This window comes from Syngnathus scovelli, chromosome 1, assembly GCF_024217435.2.
Source record: "Syngnathus scovelli strain Florida chromosome 1, RoL_Ssco_1.2, whole genome shotgun sequence".
NCBI classification, from domain to species: Eukaryota; Metazoa; Chordata; class Actinopteri; order Syngnathiformes; family Syngnathidae; genus Syngnathus; species Syngnathus scovelli.
In genome coordinates this window covers 12,537,738-12,557,368 of record NC_090847.1, presented here as the reverse complement: position 1 = coordinate 12,557,368, position 19,631 = coordinate 12,537,738, and the positions used below count along the sequence as shown (strand labels likewise).

The following is a 19,631-nucleotide window of genomic DNA, read 5'->3' as shown; positions in this document are numbered from 1 at the left end:
GATTGCAACATGCACACACATCTATAGAGAGTGACAGCATGTTGGATATTTAAAGTTTAAAGGACCCAAGACTACAGCTGTTCCCCTGTCAGCCCTACTTCTGGCCTTTTGTTTACTTTACACAAAGAATTTGGTGCCTTTTTTTCGAGGCGCAAAGTTAACTTAGCACACTCAAAAGCACAAGTTTCCCCTTTTTGTTCCCTTCAAAAAAATAGTTGGCAAAATATTTGTTTGTCTTTTTATTTTCCTGAGCAGATTTTTCCAAAGAAGCTCTCATTGCACATGCACACGCACACACACACACACACACACACACACACACACACACACACACACACACACACACACACACACACACACACACACACACACACACACACACACACACACACACACACACACATTGAAACTTAAAACCTTCTCCTTCGTCCCAGTTACGACAATCTCCAGGCCTGGAACGCTTTCACGAATGGAGGGGTTAGTTAGAAGTTATATAAGTCTTAAAGTTGTGTTTTTTTCCCCCCATTGTGCCTCCCGGGGGCTCATGGAAAACTTTGCTGTGCGGCATTCAGTAACGCACGTCATCTGAAAGCTTTTAGCTGGTTAAAAATAAACTACTGGCAGCAGTGATGAAATGACGAACAGACCTGGTAGAATAAGAGAAAAAAGGGAAGAGGCCATGAACATTCTTATACTGTTCATCCAACTTTGTCTTAGTATCAATATGCCCACTTTTTTTCCTTTGTTCACACAAAGCCTGGCTACCTTTTTCTCCTTTTAAGGATAGAGGAAGAGAATAGAAAGGGGGGTTAGGGGCACATACTGCTCTGCTGACTAACAGACTCCTCTTTGTGTAAGTGCGTGTGCACACGCACACACACACAGACATATTGACAGAGACCTCTGCATGACTTGGCACCTCGTGATGTTGTACATCTTTCCTTTCCTCATCCTGCTTTTTTAGTTGTAAGAAAGAAGTAGGAAGCAGAAATGAGGAATGTAGTGTCTTTTTATGGCCCACACACGCATGACCATCCACACATTCACTGTCTACCCCACCCCCAAGTGTCCTCCCCATCACTCAATGCCAAGCAGCTGTTAGGCCAACTCAAGGAGACAACAGGGGAGCGTTTCCTGGAAAAGGTGTCTTTCTGATCAAGTTCATTTACAATATAAATGTATTTCCCCATTTTAACTGTACATTTTAGTCTATTCTGTGCTGGAGTAACTCTGTTTCTCATCAGCCTGTTCCTCTCCTCCCCCACAGTGACTAAGTGCATCATGGCGCAGTGCTCCATAGCCGCCACTAGAGGTGCCATTGGCTTACAAATGGAAGATGGCTGGGCATGTGGAAACCACAGAGCAGCCATTTTACAAATTCTATTACTCCAAACCCCCATTTCATGAATCAGTCGTGATGTCAGCATGTCTCCCTCTCATTCGATTGGCTAGCAAGCAGTGGCACTGTCGTTGATGTAACGCACACGCATACAGGCACATGGTCCCTCATCATTTTTAACACATTGACCTAGTGACATGATGAAAAGGTCCCCTCTCAGATTAACAGGGTTGTTTGCGATTATAGGTCACCCAGATTAGATCCTCATGTGTGCGTCTTCAAAGTCGATTTATGTGCAAAGTGCCCTTAATAATGAAAAATATTAAACCTGAAACTATATATTTAAAATCTCATTTATCGTATACTATTTAAATTGTGTTTATTATTCAGTTTTTTTTCCCCTCTGTGTCTTGTCATGTTTGTCTTTGTGTGATGGCCACTGTACGAGCAAAACAAACCAAATAAGTTCCTTCCTCTCAGCTGTGCGGATGCTTTATATATATCTTTGGCTTTGTGTCTGTGTTTGTCTTCCTGTTTTGTCATCCAACTCTCAGTAGGTTTCTGTATATCACTGCATTAGTGACATTATGTTGTTGAAAATACTAAATTATATTGTACAATATGGAATTGGACATCTATTAATTGTTATATGGCAACACATACATGATTGTCAAAGTTTGATGACGGGAAAATGTCAGTGGACCCTTACTGAGAAGTCTGTGTCTATCTCTGTGGCCAAAAGACGAGTTTAGAAGCTCATTAGGAGGCCCGGACTGGTGAACTGTGTGGCCTCTCGGGAAACAAAGCAGCATTTGACTAAACTCATAATGGGCTTGCTTGCATGGATGTGACAGTATGTCTGTATTTGTTGTACATAGAGACTGTTGCTGTATGATTTTAAAAAGCTTGACTGGCAGGAAACAAATATATTTAATAAAGGTCTTTTCAAGGGAGGAACATGTATAGATAGTTTTCACTCAATACATAAAACTTGAATTATAATTGTACTTAGTTTCATGTTGTACATATGTAATCGGACACCCAGACAAAAAGATTTGATAAGGTCAAGCAGTTTGGTTTGTAAAATCCATTGACTTCGCCTCACTAAAGTTTTTGCATGCGATGTGGGAAAGTCCAATGTGCTTGCTCATCTTTCAGGCCTAATTTTTGTCCGCCCCATGCAAAATGACACATCCTTAGTCACAAATCTGACCTTGTCCAAGCGCGTTAACACGGACGTGTTTGTCAAGTGTGAGTGTGTCATAAAGCGTACTGTATCTGCAAGCCAATTGCAAAAGTTAACATGCCTCATAGCTAACAAATGTCCGAGCACATTTAGCTGGCCGCAGGGACTTTTTAGCCGACATCATCTCACACCATGGTCTAACACATAAATGTCAGGGTTTTTTTGTGCAGTGAAGTCCTGATGGAAAATGAAAAATTTGGGTGGTGTTTGTATAAAGTGAGTATTGAATGGCTCGGTGAGTTGACTCAAACTAAGTCCGCAAATTGAGTTGAGCAGTACATTTGTGATAGTTGTGGACAGTGCTGTGAAAAAAATATTTGCCCTATTTCCAATATTTATTTGCATAGTATTTATCACACTTAAATGTTTCAAGTCCCCTTACTAATTTTAGCAGCTCTTAAAGACAACCAAGTAAATAAGAAACGTTTGTAAATGATGGTTTTATTTATCAAGGGGGTCAAATCTATGAGGCCCTGTTTGAAAAAGTAATTACCCCCTGAACCTAGTAATGTTTTTGCCACCGTGTCAACAATAACTGATATTACGGCATGGAAAACTGGTTATGAGTGTTAAGATTTTTTTTTATTAAATCATATCGGAGGGGTTTTGAGTATGAACTGCCTTTTTCGTTTCATATCACACTATCTGAATCTGATTTAAATCTGGACTTTGAGTTGGTCATTCCAAAAGATGATTGCTATTATTTCAACTGGAGGTAGACTTGCTTTTGTGTTTCACTTTGTTGTCCTCCTGCATAAACTGAGTCGTTTGAGCTTCAGGGCACAAATTGAAATGTTAGAACGTTGGCCTTCAGGGTTTTGTTGTAGACATTGTTGAACCTGTCAAACATGACCACAATATTTAACTATTGTCAGGATCTTCTTCACTTTTAATTACTATCATGTACTAAAATGTGGAGAAAAATATTTGCACAGCCGAGCGAGCCCATGAATTCCATCTCACACTTATCTTTTTACAACCAAAACGTTTTTGAAAGTTCTTCCCCATTTATGGGAGAAGTTTGTGGAAAATTCCTTGCTGTTCTGGCATGACAGTGTCCAAATTAAACAAAGGTCCATAAGGTTTCTATGAGTTTTGTTGTGGAAGAACGTAAGACTTTCAACCATGCCAAACACCATAGAGATGAACTAGTCACAGCAGAGATTAACATCACCTAGCTCAAGATTTGAAGTGAATTGTGTTTCAAACAAAGTCATTTAAATTAATTACTTGTCTTTGTCCTCATCCCCAGCCAAAAATGAACTAGAGGGTGCAGACGAAAAGAAGCAGATGCAGAAGAAGAAAGTCAAGGAGCTGAAGGTTATTGATTCAAAGTCCTCTCAAAACCTGTGTAAGTCCAAGTAACACATGCGTGCGTGTCCATACAGTTTCATACTTGAACATATTCAACGACATTATATTCCTGTACATACAAACTTAACTTTTCTGTGCGTGTACCTGTAGCCATTTTTCTTGGATCATTCCGTCTTCCATATGAGGAAATCAAAAACTGCATCCTGGAAGTTAATGAGAAAGTCCTCACAGAGTCCATGGTTCAGGTACATTTTCCATTCTCGTAACCAAAGCAACCCATTGAAATGAAAAAAAAAGAGAAACAATTGACACACTTGTAGCTGTTGTTCCTTTTCTAGCATGCAAAGTGCAGTGACAGGACACTTGCACATTTGAATAAGAACTAATGCAGGAGGAGATGTATTAACACTTCTGCTATTTCCAAATTAACAGTACTTTTAACAAGGTGTAATCAATTCAACAATACTTATTATTGGTATTGTGCCGCTCTCCATTATACTGGACGTTTGCCAAAATATTAAAACAACAAAAACAACAAAAGGTGTGGGGTTGTTTGTCTTGCTGTGTAGAACCTGATCAAACAGATGCCCGCACCAGAGCAGCTAAGTGTCCTTGGAGAGATGAAAGATGAATATGACGACTTGGCTGAGGCTGAACAGTTTGGAGTGGTGGTAAGGAGGCCCGCAGCAATATACAGAATAGTGCTTTTTGCTGGGTACTTGTAAACGACAAGGCATATGCATGTGATGCCATATTAGACATAGAATATTATGATATGCTGATAATCAAGTAATACCCTTGTTGATATATTCGTCACAGTAATGTTTCAGCTTACAAAACAGATATTGTTTTGTTTAACTGTAGAAGATGTGTCTAATGCCCGCCCCAAGTCATGCAAGTCCCCACACATCCGTCACCCATATCTTTTCCCAGATGTCTAGTGTGAAGCGGTTGGGACCACGGCTTCAGGCCATCCTGTTCAAGTTACAGTTTGAGGAGCAGTTGAACAATGTTAAACCGGATGTGGTGTCTGTGACGGCAGCCTGTGAGGAGCTCAGGAAAAGTGCCTCCTTCGCCGAGCTACTGCAGATCATCCTTTTTCTTGGCAATTATATGAATGCAGGCTCCCGCAATGGCAAGGCCTTTGGCTTTTCCATATCATACCTATGCAAGGTAAAGAAAAAAGAAAGAAAAACAAGTGACGATAGTGTACAAAAGGCCAGTTTAACACTAGATTGCTTTTCGATGTGTCCGCTTCTCAAATGTTTTTTTTTTTTTTTTTTTTAGAAACGTACTACTGAAAAGATGTGATAATATGAATTGCTGCTTTTTTAAATTGTATTTTTTTCAATTGATTCATTTATTTTTTACTCAACTCTTAATGGGCATCTTTAGCTGGGTGTTATGTCTCTTAAAGTGTTTTACATTCACAGTTCATATTAGACTTGAAGGCTTTATAGGTAAGAGGGATCCAATTTAGAGGGAAGAAAATGCAGCCTAATTCAGTTTAAGAATTCTTTCGAGGTGAAAGCATGCCTACTGCGGTTTAACAAATGGAATCGGGCTCATTCATTATATACTGCATACAAGTTCATTTAAAAATTATTTTCTATTTTACAACTGTGGTAGCACCAGTGACTGGTTAGGATCAATTTATCATTATCAGCTGTATGAATGGACTCTTAACTATATTTTCATCCAATCAGCTACGTGACACAAAAACGGCTGACCTGAAGCAGACACTGCTCCACTTTCTTGCTGATGTGTGCTTGGAGCAGTACCCGCAAGTCATGAGCTTTCCTGATGAGCTCATCCATGTTGAGAAGGCCAGCAGAGGTACACTGGACATCAAAGTGATCTGTGTTGTTCTCCTTTCCCATTCATCATTTGAAACAAACACAACAAAATGATGAGTCATATGCATTAAAAGAAATTGTCTTTTTCTTTTCTCATCATAGTTTCTGCAGAGACTCTTCAGAAAAATGTAGAAATGATGGGTCGTCAGATCAAGAACCTGGAGAAAGACATCGAAACCTTCCCTCCTGCACAAAATGACAAGGACCTATTTGTGGAGAAGATGTCGATATCCTTGTTATCTGTTAGACTAATCATTCAGCAGTTGAATCAGTCCTGAAATTGTCATAAAAAGGTATGGGGATGGTTATTATGTTTTCCTTAATTCAGTGTATTTACAATTTTATAAACGGTGCACGAGAACAGTATGAGAAGCTGGATCTGATGCTTAAAAATATGGAGAAGCAATACAACGACCTGGGAGAATATTTTGTTTTCGACCCGAGAAAAATATCTGTGGAGGAGTTCTTTGGGGATCTCAACAACTTTAAGAACATGTTCCAGGTGTGTTTTTATTCATACAAAGTGCCATTTGTGTTAACTGAACAGAGGAAGTGAGTTTACATAAATTTGAAAGTCTTTCGATTCTGCATCAACTGTGTCTGAAGCTTATTAACCTACCTGTACATCCTAGATTTGAAGTGTTGTTTCCCAAACCAATCTAAAAATATCTTATTTCAAACAATCAGAGATATTCTATGTCGAAACTATATATATATATATATATATATATATATATATATATATATATATATATATATATATATATATATATATATATATATATATATATATATATATATATATATATATATATGCTAATATGTTTTTCACTGTCCTTCATCAGCAAGCAGTGAAGGATAATCAGAAGAGGAAGGAAGCAGAAGAAAAGATCAAAAGGGCCAAGCTGGCAAGGGAAAAGGCTGAGAGGGAAAAACAGGAGAAACTCAAAAAGAAACAGCTCCTGGACATCAACACAGGTGACTTTAGAAAGAATAACATACTGTCTTACCTTGTTATTTCTTCTATCCTCCAGTTGGGGGCAGTCAGAGTCCACACTTCACTTCAGCATTCTTGTGTGTGTCCATGTATGTGTGTGTTTGTGTGAGTTTGACAAACAGATCACAATTTAAAGACCAGAGATAATCTAATGTGAATGACTTACTTTAAAAAGTATTAATAAAGCTTTTCAGAAAGCAAGTTCAAAGAAGGGTACATTATAAGGAAATTGCTTGACCTATTTCTAACTCTTGCAAACAACAAAGCTGCATTCACACAATATGTTTTTTATGACAGAAAAAATCTAGTGTGCTAAAAATATGTACAGCCATAGTCATCCCTTTGTCCACAGAAAGAATCCCCCTTGGCACATTCATACAGATACTCTTTCTCCCACTCTAATTGTGACCTAGTTTCATTTCATTCTTTCTCCGTGGCTCCACTTGGGCATCTCCAAGGAGTCCATAATTCCTTATACACTAATGCCCATGTCCATCCTTTTTATATAAATGCTGTGAATATCTGTGTGCACATATTTGTTTTGTAGACATTGTTCATAAACGGTGAACAGTTCTATCGAGCTTCCCCTCACTTTAATATTAATGTACATTAATATATTAAAATAATATATTCAAATATATTATATTAAAATATATGAATATATTAAGATTATGTATTTTGTCTGTACATAAAATAGCATTTTTGTCATACATCTACATAGGAAGTGTGTGATTTTTTTGTGGTCCCCAGTAGCACTGATGAAAAATTGTGACCCTCAACATTTAAAATGCCCTTCCCTGACCTAAAGGCTCCACATGTGATGTCAGCTGTGCAATAGACATATGAGGCTAAGGTTTTATTGTTTAAAACAAGAGTATTAGCTTGCATTGTTCCTCGATCTAGCATGTGAGTGGCAAATAATAGAGCTTGAAAAGTGTGTGTGCGTGCGTGCGTGCGTGTGAGTATGAAGGTTGGAGCTCATTTAAATACAAGTGGCATATTTGAATTCCTTGGGTCACCTAACCACCCCCCGCCCCTTGAATTCAACCACACACAAATACACACACCTGCTCTTTGTGCTGTATTTGTTTATAACCCTCATACTGGATGGCTACGACACAATGGTTGCTTTCAGCAATGACACATTCGCATGTTCCCTTTGTCCTTGTTTCCTTCTATTTTTTTTATCACTCTTGTCTACTATTATAGTCTTATCTCATGAAATCACTGAATGTTCTTCTTTCACATTCACTCCCTATCTCTGTCTGCATAGCACCCCTGTTGTTGATTAAACCCTGGAAGGTCAGGTTGTGACTTTGGATTTGTTTTAACAGTCAAATAGTAGTGAAGGCTGTGGATGATGGTTAAAACACACACACACACCACATTTGTGCATGTGTGTGCGTGTAGCATATCAGTCCTCTAAATTATATGTACTTAAAGCTGATGAAAATAACTTCAGATCATATGTGCGCGGATCAGTACCAGGGAGAGTCCACAATATCGTCAATGCGCTGACATGGAACTTTCCACATGTTGTGGGAAAAACAGTGGTCTCATCCCAACATTGCAAATAGGTTGTGTCGTATTCCTGCAACTAGGTGTCAGTAGAATCTGCAAAAGCTACTGCATGGGTTTGAAAGGAAGGGGTGTGTGCATCTGTGACCTACACGCCTACTCAAATACTGGTATGGGAACCACCGCTGGGAGTGCTCATGCTCCACGCAAGAGCTTGAGTGGCCAGGATGGGGGAGGGTATGGAGAAGCGGAGATTGGAGCAGCTGCTCTGTTGAGGCTTACACACACACACACACAGATTTGTCTCTTGGTGTAGAGGTTAGAGGGAGAGGTTGAGGCGAGAACAAGATGAAGGCACGGGTGTAAAAGGGACTTTGATGACGAAAATCCCAATCACTCCACAATTTATTGTACTGTGCTATTCAGCTTGTCTCTGATTTTCACCAACTTCTGAATGATCGACAACCAGGGGTCTATTGCTCCATGCAGGACCCTAACCCTCACATTTTGTATGTGCTAGATTGTATTTTTGTCAATAGATTGGCTTCAGACAGTCATCTTTTACAGCTCTCGTGGACTAATGCTATTACTCAGATTAATCTGTATTTTGTTCTTAGCGGCCTCAGGCAGGATCTTAAGAACAAGACTTTTTTAGTGCATATGTGGACATGTAAAAAGCTTAAACTGTGGCCATGACTTTTTATAATCCCTCTTCTTCATGTTAACTGGATGGAACAGTGAATTAAAAGAGTGCATGTTTATTATCATGTACTGGAATAATTAGACCGATTGTTGACCCTTGAGAAAGCAAATAAAAGCCTCCATTCAGTGAAAGAAAGATGTCTTTATCTAAGAGTTTTGCTAAAGGCCAGACAGCGCCTAAACAACTGTGTTTACACTGCCATGCAATGCTTTTGCACTGGTGGTTTAAAGCAACCATGTGATTAGTCTAAGCAGACTTGTGTCGAATCTGCTTCCCTCCAAGGTGGAAAAACATGGCCTACATCACCATGAAGCATCAGTGTAGTTTGTGGCCATCAGCACTGGATGGTGTATGTGAGCCATTGAAAGGAAATGTGTGAGGCGTCCTCTGACGTGCCAGTGGAAGCCGCAAGCCATCTGCAGCATGGCTTATGGCGAGATTTGTGTGTGCATGTCTGTGTGTGTGCACGCATGCAACTGTGGGGGTTGGAGGGTGGCGACATAAACCTTTAACCCCACTGCCTTCTTCCTCTCGTCCTATTCAGAAATAATTTAAACCATCTGCCCTCCCTGCAGAGCTGTGCCACTAAATCCTCACACTGACACACATTTTTACACCGTTGAGGATCCGTCAAAAACACACACTCGCATACAGCCTGATTGAGATTTATTAAAAGATACAAATAAATCTAAATTGCATCTATGATTACTTTTCAGCCAATATTGTAACAAATGTAGACAACCCTTATTCCTTTCCCAGTGTTTAGAGCTTTGTCAGTATTAAAAAAAATATATATATTGAACTTTCTTCTACCAGCAAAATATATTATGAAGCTGCAGTTAGAGCACAGCACATCATTGAGGTCAATGCCTATCTGGGTTAATGTGGCGCATCATACAACATGGCCGCCTGGTTGGAAAACTAACGTCCCCCTGCCCACGTGGTTCCCAGATTACTGAAAGGCAGACAGCATAGCAAAACTCCTCAAAATTAGAATGTATTTGTTGTTTGCAAATGGGATGAATGTGGGAAAAAAAGTGCATTTCCTCAGTAATTTTTTCTTGATGCATAGCTCATGTTGGGTTTTGATGTGCTTTCAGAGGGTGATGAAACCGGCATAATGGATGGCCTCTTGGAGGCACTGCAGTCTGGCGCTGCTTTCAGGAGAAAGAGAGGACCCCGGCCAGCAGGTATACTTCTGTGCACATGCATCTTTTTGTTACTTTGTTTCATGGTTGTCTTGTTTATGTCTATTGCTGTTTTTATCATTTGTTATCTGGGGATCTTTTTCGGGTTTTTAAAAACTATTATAAGCACATTCAGGTTTTTGTGGATGTTTACATGGCCTTGCGCAGCCAATGTTACGTTTTTAAAAGCATTGTTGACTGCATATAAACGTAAAGTGTGAAGCGGCCAAAAAAATGTTAGTTTTGCGGCGAATTTTTTTTGTATTGTAGCATCTTTTTTGAGATAGCGAATGTTGCTGTAGAAACGACAGAAACAGAATTGCTCAGGCGTACACAAATATTCCGCCATTTTAGATTTGACAGTCAGCAGGAGTGAATGGATAAGATGGTGATTGCTTTAGTTCACGATAGCTGCACCAGCTCAGCAAAACATTGCTTTACATATCTTGTCACTACAAGGATCCAGCCTTTCTGGGTCTATAAGCACCAACACATATGAGAACATTGCCACCATAAATGGTGCTTTGCTGTATGTTCAATTTTTTTACACCGAACTTCACCACAAAGTAATTCTTCACCACCCGAATTATTAATGTGTACGTACAGGTCCTGTACCTTGGGTACCTGCATGTTTAGCTCTAAGCAGCATTTTTCTTGAGCTCATAATTTATATTTATGCTTTGAACAATTAATATAGACACATTTTATGACTTTTAGGGTCACATCAATTATTTGCACTGTTGTACTTTATTCTGAAGTTTTCGTCTAGCCATTGTTCAGTCTATAAGCCCAAAGTTAGCAAGCTTTGAAATATGAGTCATTAAGTGCCCATTGTTGAAAATAGCCCAAGTACTTGTGTGTGCGTGCGCGAGCATTCACACACACAATGGTATGAGTCTGTGCAACTCTATCCCACCGTCAATAAAAGCCAGATGTGAAGCGGTGCCTCAGTTGGAGGGTAGACTGCATTCTTTCAGCCTTCTTGTTTTGTGTGCTTAGCAAAGAAGAGCAAAATCAAAATGAAATGTACGTTAACATCACAACAGTTGCTGTTGCAAGAGTTTATTTGTTGTCTACAATGACAATTGGATAAGTTATTTTACTGAAAAGATAGCAGCCAACCTGACAGAAATGAAAAACATAGGGAGTAGATTGGCTAGCTGTATAGCCAGTCCCCCATAATGTTGTTTTGCTGCCTCACGTCTCACAAGAAAAAGCAGAATATGTGTAATAGACACAGAGCGTGCATAGCTGTGGTGGGAAGAAGAAAAAATTGTCGACGGAGATCACATTTCGTCTTAAACCCTCCCTAATTTCTCACTTTGACCGTGAAGTTTAACCACTGGTCAGTAATTTCCATGCCTTTATGGGGGCGGTGTTATGTGTCGGCTTTGCCCAGTGAACGTAGCTACTATTTTACAACAACTTGCAAGTACTTCTCATCTTGTTGACTGTGTGGGAGTTGCTGTTTACCATAAAGAGTAGGCTTTTCCTTTTTGGCTTTGGCAGAGTGCGGGTCAGAGCGCTTCATTTAGCAAAAGTGACTCAGGAGGTTCATTCGGTCTTTGGCTCAACTGATATGTATGGGACACCACCGGAACCACAGGCTTCCTCCCTCAGTAAACTTAAAAAGCTCCACTGTGTGCTTATGATCATGGAAATATGAGTATAAATATATTGTTTTATTGTGCACCTACAAAATACTTTGCCTCCTGTGCATACCCCTCTGCAACAAACATCCCAGTGTGAGGTTAAAAGACCTAAGTGAGGTCCCAGCACTGTGACTGAATGTGAAGCCATGAGGCTGTGCAAGCTATATAGTCTTCACCTTTGACCTGTACCTCACCTCACTGTGGGTATTTGTGCTGCTTGTATGGAAAGAGTGGGCAGCCTAGGGTACTCCCAGCTGTCTAACCCCCTCCCTCTGCCCACCGCTCAAACACAAGCAGACAAAACACACCCAGCAGATGTCTGCATGCCAACACAAAGAGACACATGTGTGTTGGAATACCAATAGGCCCTCTTTGTCATATTGCACAGAGCAGATACCACTGTATGTTTTTTCCAACTCTTATAGGTCTCTTCGGGTTGTTACTTCACGGTCTGTTAATGTCATGTGAATACCGACCTGCAACTTAATTTAATGCAATATATTAGCTATGTAGAGGAATGCCTCTAATCACTCCTCACCAAGCCATCTGCTCGGTCATGACCCGCATCCAATCAGTGCGGCGACCAGTTGACAAAGCACCAATCGACACAAAGCAGCACAGCCGATGCGGATGGCAACAATGGAGGCACACGCTGCCTCTGCACACTGTCTGGCCCTATAGAAAAGCCATTCTCTTTCATAGACGTTCACACAAGGGAAACAATCGAGTTCATTGGGGAGCGCCTTCATTGATCATCCCATTGTTAAAGCAGGCGTGACATCAGACACACTTTTAACACCCACTAACACAATCAGTGAATATACAGTGTTTATACAGTTGACGCATACCTGTTGAGGTTTTTTTTTATATCAAAGGGAAGTCACGTAAAAAAAAAAAAGTCTTGGCATGGTCAATTATTTACATTTTTAACATTTTCTGTCTTTTCTCCCATTATCGCAATTTCCCTTCTCTGTAAAACAAACGTAAGCGCGTCGTGCCACATTAATGACAGTTTCACATGTTTGTATGAGACAAAATATCCAATGAAAGTCTGTTTATTTCTAACTTTGAACTCAATCGAAAAACTGAAATGATGTGAATACATAGATATGCACACCATCTTTGTCTGAGAATATTTAGGATTGATTAATCAATCGCATTCAAACTTTGGCAAAATAGTAGCCGGCATACACCTGCCACCATTCAAAGTGCCTCTGATTAACGTGAAATACATTCCAATTATTCTAGCATGCGTTTACTATTTTTTCCCCTTTTTTTGTAGTAGAAGCCTAACGGTTTGTTGCATGCCAACACTGACAGGAACATATGTAGAACAGTTCATAATTCCATCCACCCCCCAGGAAAAATAGCACCCCAAATTTATTTGCAACATTTTAGTAGGCTGCCACCACATATTAGTTGTTTATAGTTGTTTATTTTTAATCACCCCCTCTAACATGTCTTAAATAATATACAAACATTTGAGTTGCGGAAGTTTCTCGGCCCCATTAATGGTAGAAAAACCTTTAAAACAATTGATCTTGGTCTACTTTGTTTGAGACATGACATAAGCCTAGCGTTTGAACAGGGGTGTGTAGACTTTTTATCCAAGCACATGCATGCACTAGCACTGACCATGTTTGCTGATGTCACTGCTGAAGCTACGTGTTACACAGTGGGGCCAGAGGAGGGGGCTCCAGGTCCCCGCTAAACTAGACATGTGTATGGACAATACATACTGTACTCAAATCTGACTCTGGCTTTACCATAGTTGCTGCTCTAGTACAGATGGATGCTTGTTTCCTTTTTTCAGATTTGGTAGTCTGAATATTGCAGTGGCTTACTTCACACCTCATCAGCACTTTATAGATATATCTTCTAATCTTTTTCCCCTCGCCTTGCGTCTCCCGGACTATAATGTGTTGCAGATGGTCTTTTCCCATTAGTCCCCTCCAAGCTACCCTTCAGTGTTCAGACAAACCCATATAGTGGCCGCACCCACATGTAGACTAATCTTTTGATCTGAGTCTCGACGTCCCAGTTCACGCTTGCTGCGCAACCGGGCGTCATGCCAAGTCAAAGCACCAGCTACTTTGGTGAGTAAGACATTCTGAGGACATCCTCTGTTTGTAGCGCCACTTGTTCAAAGATTTGGGAAATAATGTAGTACTTCATTCGTCCAACTATCCCCCTGACCCCACAGGAGGCGTCTAGACTGTAGGAGCACAATTATCACGCTGAGTACGCTCAACCTTTTGCTCTCATGTAAAATCAGAGCTAACATACTTTAAATTTTCCACTTGATTCTAAATGGTGTTTCATCAGTTCAGTCAATTCATATTGTATCTTCTACCATGTGTCCAACAGTGATTAAGCATCACTCAAAAATGGTGTTCTGAACAAGTGGCCTGTTTTGCACAAAAAAATACTAACATGATATATAATGTACTGCAAAAACCAAATGGCTGTCTCGCAAAATGAATTCTATCGTAATAAAGCTTGAACTTGAGCTGTTAATGACTTAAGCAAGTCAACTCTGAAGATGGCTCTCATTCTGAAACTTTCTGCTTTTAGGTGCTTCAGAATGAAATTGCACTTCCAACTTTAAATGCCACCTATCACTCAGGTGCTCCTGCTCAAGTTACTTGCTGTAATAAAAGACATTTTGCAAATCTACTCGCATTCTTTCACTTATCACTCTGCAAGCAGTTTGTGAATATTCTTCCCTTTTCCATACAGCCCTCTCTTCCCGAGTTGTATCCGCATACTCCATGGTGTCCTGTTATCATCATCTTTCTTGTGAGAGATGAAGAGGGGAGCAGAGTTTTGCTCTCCCCCTGGATTTTCTATCACTGACATGAAACACCACCCAAACTGACCCATACGATCTCTATTTTTTGGGTCATGCATATATATATATGTACAGTCTGGAGGAGAGAATGCTTTTTCAAAATGTGCTGCTGTACTTATCATTAGTAAAGTGATTTGTAGGGAGAAAAAGAGTGTATGAGGAAATAGACGCAGCTCAGTGATGACAATGAAGATTTCTATTTTGAAACATCTCACAATGCTTCTCTCCTCTTTCCTTCCCAGACTCCATAGTGTCTTTATCGCAGCTTATTCTGGAGACGTGATCGGTAACTGGGTTTTGTTATTTAACCACCATAGAGTAAAAACGACAAGTTTGGTTTTGGGGTGACGTCTGTGTTACCGTGTTTCATTTTGCATGTGGGGTTTGCATCGTCACAACACTGACAAGAGTTCCTGTGATAAACTGTGTGACATAAACAAATATAAACACTCCAATGCAATCTCCCCCTGACCTATTTAATTCAAAATGGCTGCTGCTGTTGCGCCGCTGCCCGAAGAGTGTGTGGGAGAGCAGGTAGGAGAAGAGACGACAGCTTTTCTTCCTCAAACTCGTTTCTAAACTACTCCCTACCCTCTGTCAGCTCTACAACGACTTAATTCTGTCATCCATGATGGATCCGCACCACTTCTCACTCCTTTTACTCTCCATTTATCTTTGGCATTAGTAATCCACACATAAAAGTGTGCCACTAAGCTTTCCGGTATGTGTTTCATGATAATAATGCATGTGCTAGTGTGTTGTCCACGATACTAAAACTCTATCAAAGCAGTTTTACAAGACTAGACAAGATATTAGATAGTGTTCTTTCTACTTCCAATTGGGAATAGGAATTAAAAAAAGACTTATTTTAAGTTTTAAAAAAAAATTACAATTACAGATTATCATCATTCAATTTTAGACTCAGTTAAAAAAAGTCTAAATTTTAAAAATGAGCCTTGAGGTTGACTTAATTTTACTATTTTATCGGTCGTATGATGAGTATAATAAAGCTATGTTAGCTTATTAGCCATTGCAGTCTGTCAACGGATACTGAATCACACAATTCCTTGCACACATTTGTTGAGAAGAATGAAAAGAATGTTCGTGATTTGCCCCAACTTCGCATCAAGTGACAATGCATGATTAGAAACATGCAACAAGCAGATTACACTTCTGCATAATATATTAATGAACATAATAAATTAAGTGCACTCTGATTGTGTCAGTCAAAACTGAAGTAAATGTTAATGTTGTAGCAACACCCTAGCATGTTTGCATCCACGTGTTTGTGTGTGTGTGTGTTTGTGTGTAGCGCATATGTTAAAATGTTGAGCAGTGAAACTGCTTGAACAGTTTGCAGTGATGAAAATCGTTTGTTTCATAATGACAGAAGACAAGGTGAATGTCGTTAAACGACACTTGTGTCATGCCTGCATTGACTTGTTATGACTTCAACAATAGTTCTCACGGCCTGCATGTTTTCTGATGTCACTCGCTCACGTCGTGTTTGCTGCTCTTTTTCAGGCAACCACAGAAGAGCCGGTCATGCGGTGACCAACATCCTGGCCAAAGAACTGTTACAGGAAGACGATCTTTCATCAAGCATGTCACCCATCAAGATGGGGAAGTTTGATGAGAAGGATGAGCACAAGATAGAAGCGGGGGATTCATTAGAGGAGCTACTGGAAGCTGCGTCTCCTCGCTCCAGTTAGACTATTTGGGCACATTTTTTCCTTTGTTTTCTTTTATGTGTGATTGTCACATGTATCTAAGCAAGTTTGCTTCTCATTGCTGGAGACTATATTGATGTAAAATCGAAATTAACCATCATCACACACTTGCTGTAATCGTATGGGATGATAAATGCCCCTCATTCTGCCAATGGAGTTTTGCCACTTTTGTAAAGTTTTTGATAACATACACCGACCCGCACTTGTCTATACATTTTGTTTCTTCACCGTAGTTCTTAATCACTTAATTCACAGCTCGATCGTTAAAAGATCGTCTCAGAGGAGGGATTCACCTTTATTTCCCAAATTTTCTCAAACAACGTCAGGCACATAAGAGCTGCTTCAAATGATTAGTTTTGAATGCGCCATGAATTGTCTATAATAGTTTTTGTAATCTTGACATGATTTTGCTGTATATTGTTTGATGTATTCTACATTGCTGTTTGTAAATGCCGATGATTCCACCGTGTTGCTGGAAAAAGTGCCAATGAGTTGGAGTCCAGTGTCATTTCACTCAGTCACAGCTTGCCCAGTAGCAGCTCTCACAGTTGGTGAATTATTTTGTTCTTTTTTTTTTTCTTCATGAAAAAATCTATAAGGGATGATGCACCTAAAGGAAACTAGCACAGTCGAATGATATAAACATTCCTTTCAATTTGCCCGCTGTGTTATTAAAGAAAGTTCTTGCACAGAGTAAGCAAATTCCAAATGTCTTTGCCTTGGCCACATTAGTTTGGAAACACCCTTTCAAAAAGCAGTTTACAAGCTCGTGTGCTTTTTTGACTGTGTAATGCGAATCTTCTATTTTGAGTTCCCACTTATGTGTGTTTGTGCATGTTTTCTGTAATTGTGGCACCCACCACTCTGTCATAAATTCCAGGTTGCTAATGATAGAATGATGAATGAATAGACACCACACCCAGCACTCGACTACTCACATTGAGACAACGGAAAATATGCAATGTCTGTTATATTCCTATGCAAACAACTACTGTAATGTACTTTTGCCATTTTCTGATGACTTCCAACTGGACGGACTGATATCAACTTGCTGATTCTAGCTCTCACTCCTCCACAAGTCAAAGCTAGTTTACAATTGGTGACATGGAGGAGTGGAGATGACAAAGGTGATATTGGTGTTCAGGTAGGTAATCCTTGTTGTGGTCACCTGCTGGGGTTCCTCTTATTTGCACACTTGTAATGATAATGACACACCGGGTCTCACCGAAGAATCTAAACCTGCACTAACTGGTGTTCAGCTCTACGTCGGTGTGTGTGCAAGATACTGGAATGTGGCTTGTTTCATCATTAAAGAGAGGGACATACAATAAAAAGGAAAGCATCACTGGAATGTATGTTTTGTTCTAATTTGAGTCCCCCTTACCTATTTTAAACAGATTTGTTGTTTAATTTTACAGTTGATTATTTTTTTATCTTGTGAATTACATGTGCTTTGCTTTTTTTCCCCAGAGATTGCTTTATGTATTTAGAACGATGCACATTTCTGTTTGCTACACAGAACAATTAAAATGTCTTCAAGTAATTCATGTTTTTTTGTTGTTTTTAATCCTACTTTGATTTAGGGACCATACATCAACAAACATCTTATGGTTGCTTATTTAACTTATTGTCAATTTCAACTACCGTATTTTCTGGACTATAAATCGCCGGGTTTTTTTTTCATAGTTTGGTATGACTTATACTCAGGACCGACATTGATGTGTGAAATTATTAACACATATAATTTCACATGTTATTTTCACACTAAACCGCAAGGGGACGCTCTAGGTCTGTAGAATAATTGGAACTGCAACTGACAATGAGTCTGACGGAAGCGTAAAAGAGCATCTTCTACTTCCGGGGTTAGCGGAGCTGTTTATAAGTGACACAGAGGATGAATATTTCGTTAGATTTAATGATTTGGAGTGACACAGATGGTTCGATAAACTTGTTCGAATGTTATTTATGCTACAGTTATTCGAATAACTCTTAATATGTTACGTCAGGCACGTTCTCAGTTTCTCCTTTGTGTTTATGTAATGTAAATGTTACATCAGGCACATTCTTAGTTCCATCCATCCATCCATTTTCTGAACCGCTTAGTCCCCACGGTCCTTGTTTATGTAATGTTAGCATACCGTACCGTTCAACCTGTTGTTGCCTATTCTATTTTTATTTTAAATTGCCTTTCAAGACGACATGTCTGTTCTTGATGTTGGATTTTTTTCTTCTGTATTATGTATTTTATGGCTGGTGCGACTTATAGACCAGAAAATACGGTAAATTCCACTTCATCTGGAGTCTTTTTAGTGAGGCGATCATGTATTGCTCAGTCTCCTCTAGTCGCCTCTAGTCATTTTGGGAGTGAAAATGGCAGAAAGTTACTGCACTCTGCAAAGCCATCATTTTATTGCCAGAAGACAGCGGAGGAATGTATAAACAGTGGAAAGTACTTTCACAGATGCATTCCAGGCTCACTGCAGCTCCAAAGATTCCAAATGTTTTTTCTCCAGCATGAACTCTCTTTCACTGGCATGTAATGTTATGTGTGTATGTTTCACTTAATGCTAGCATTTCTCTTCACCTTCATTCATCCCATTTACTTGCCTTTTTGTGCTTCCAGTTTGTGGAAGCCTTTTTAGAAACATGGTCCATTATAAATGTTACTTGAAGTATAGCTGTCTTCTATTTTCTTCAGTGCATATTTACATATTGCTGTGGTTGCCAAGTGTCCCAATACTTCTGTCCGTATCTGGGGTACAACTCACGCTCACTCATGCAAGTCAACCAGTCATTTCCTCCAAGGACTGAGCCAGTCTTCTTCCTGTCTTGGAATATGTCAGCAATTCCACGTTGTGTCACTGAAGCACTGCACCAGAATACCAGCAAAACCATCTGGAGACTCTCCCTGACCTCAATGTCAACTGAGGTAAGAATGCCTCAACAACTTTTGGAAGAGGGAAACTAGTCCGTGTTTTTAGCAAGAATAATTATGTTGAGGGAGGAAAGATGGCTCCCTGGTTAGCACACCTGCCTCACAGTTCAGAGGTGCGGGGTTTGATTCCGGCTCTGGCCTTCTGTGTGGGAGTTTGCATGTTCTCCCCCTACCTGCGTTGCTTTCCTCCGGGTGCTACAGTTTCCTCCCATATTGCAAAATGCAGTGGCCGATTGACCACTCCAAATTGTCAGTAGGTGTGCGTTTGAATGGTTGTCCGTCTCTTATGTGCCCTGTGATGAT

General features: G+C 39.8%; 1 protein-coding gene and 1 long non-coding RNA gene across 2 annotated transcripts in view; both read left to right on the top strand.

The window, feature by feature from the left end:
- Positions 1-17,936, top strand: part of LOC125977610 (protein diaphanous homolog 1) — a 31,109-nt gene extending 13,173 nt beyond the window's left edge. The window contains exons 2-11 of the mRNA XM_049734784.2: positions 3,836-3,936; positions 4,050-4,144; positions 4,469-4,570; positions 4,833-5,072; positions 5,606-5,735; positions 5,858-5,983; positions 6,094-6,257; positions 6,601-6,733; positions 10,074-10,163; positions 16,188-17,936. Of these exons, the coding sequence (XP_049590741.1) occupies positions 3,876-3,936; positions 4,050-4,144; positions 4,469-4,570; positions 4,833-5,072; positions 5,606-5,735; positions 5,858-5,983; positions 6,094-6,257; positions 6,601-6,733; positions 10,074-10,163; positions 16,188-16,375 (1,329 nt within the window). The 5' untranslated portion in view covers positions 3,836-3,875 and the 3' untranslated portion in view covers positions 16,376-17,936. The remainder of the gene's footprint in view (positions 1-3,835; positions 3,937-4,049; positions 4,145-4,468; positions 4,571-4,832; positions 5,073-5,605; positions 5,736-5,857; positions 5,984-6,093; positions 6,258-6,600; positions 6,734-10,073; positions 10,164-16,187) is intronic.
- Positions 10,172-14,488, top strand: LOC125978863 (uncharacterized). The gene is made up of 2 exons (XR_007485192.2): positions 10,172-13,908; positions 14,387-14,488. It is a non-coding gene; the product is annotated as an uncharacterized lncRNA (long non-coding RNA).
- Positions 17,937-19,631: the final 1,695 nt, after the last annotated feature.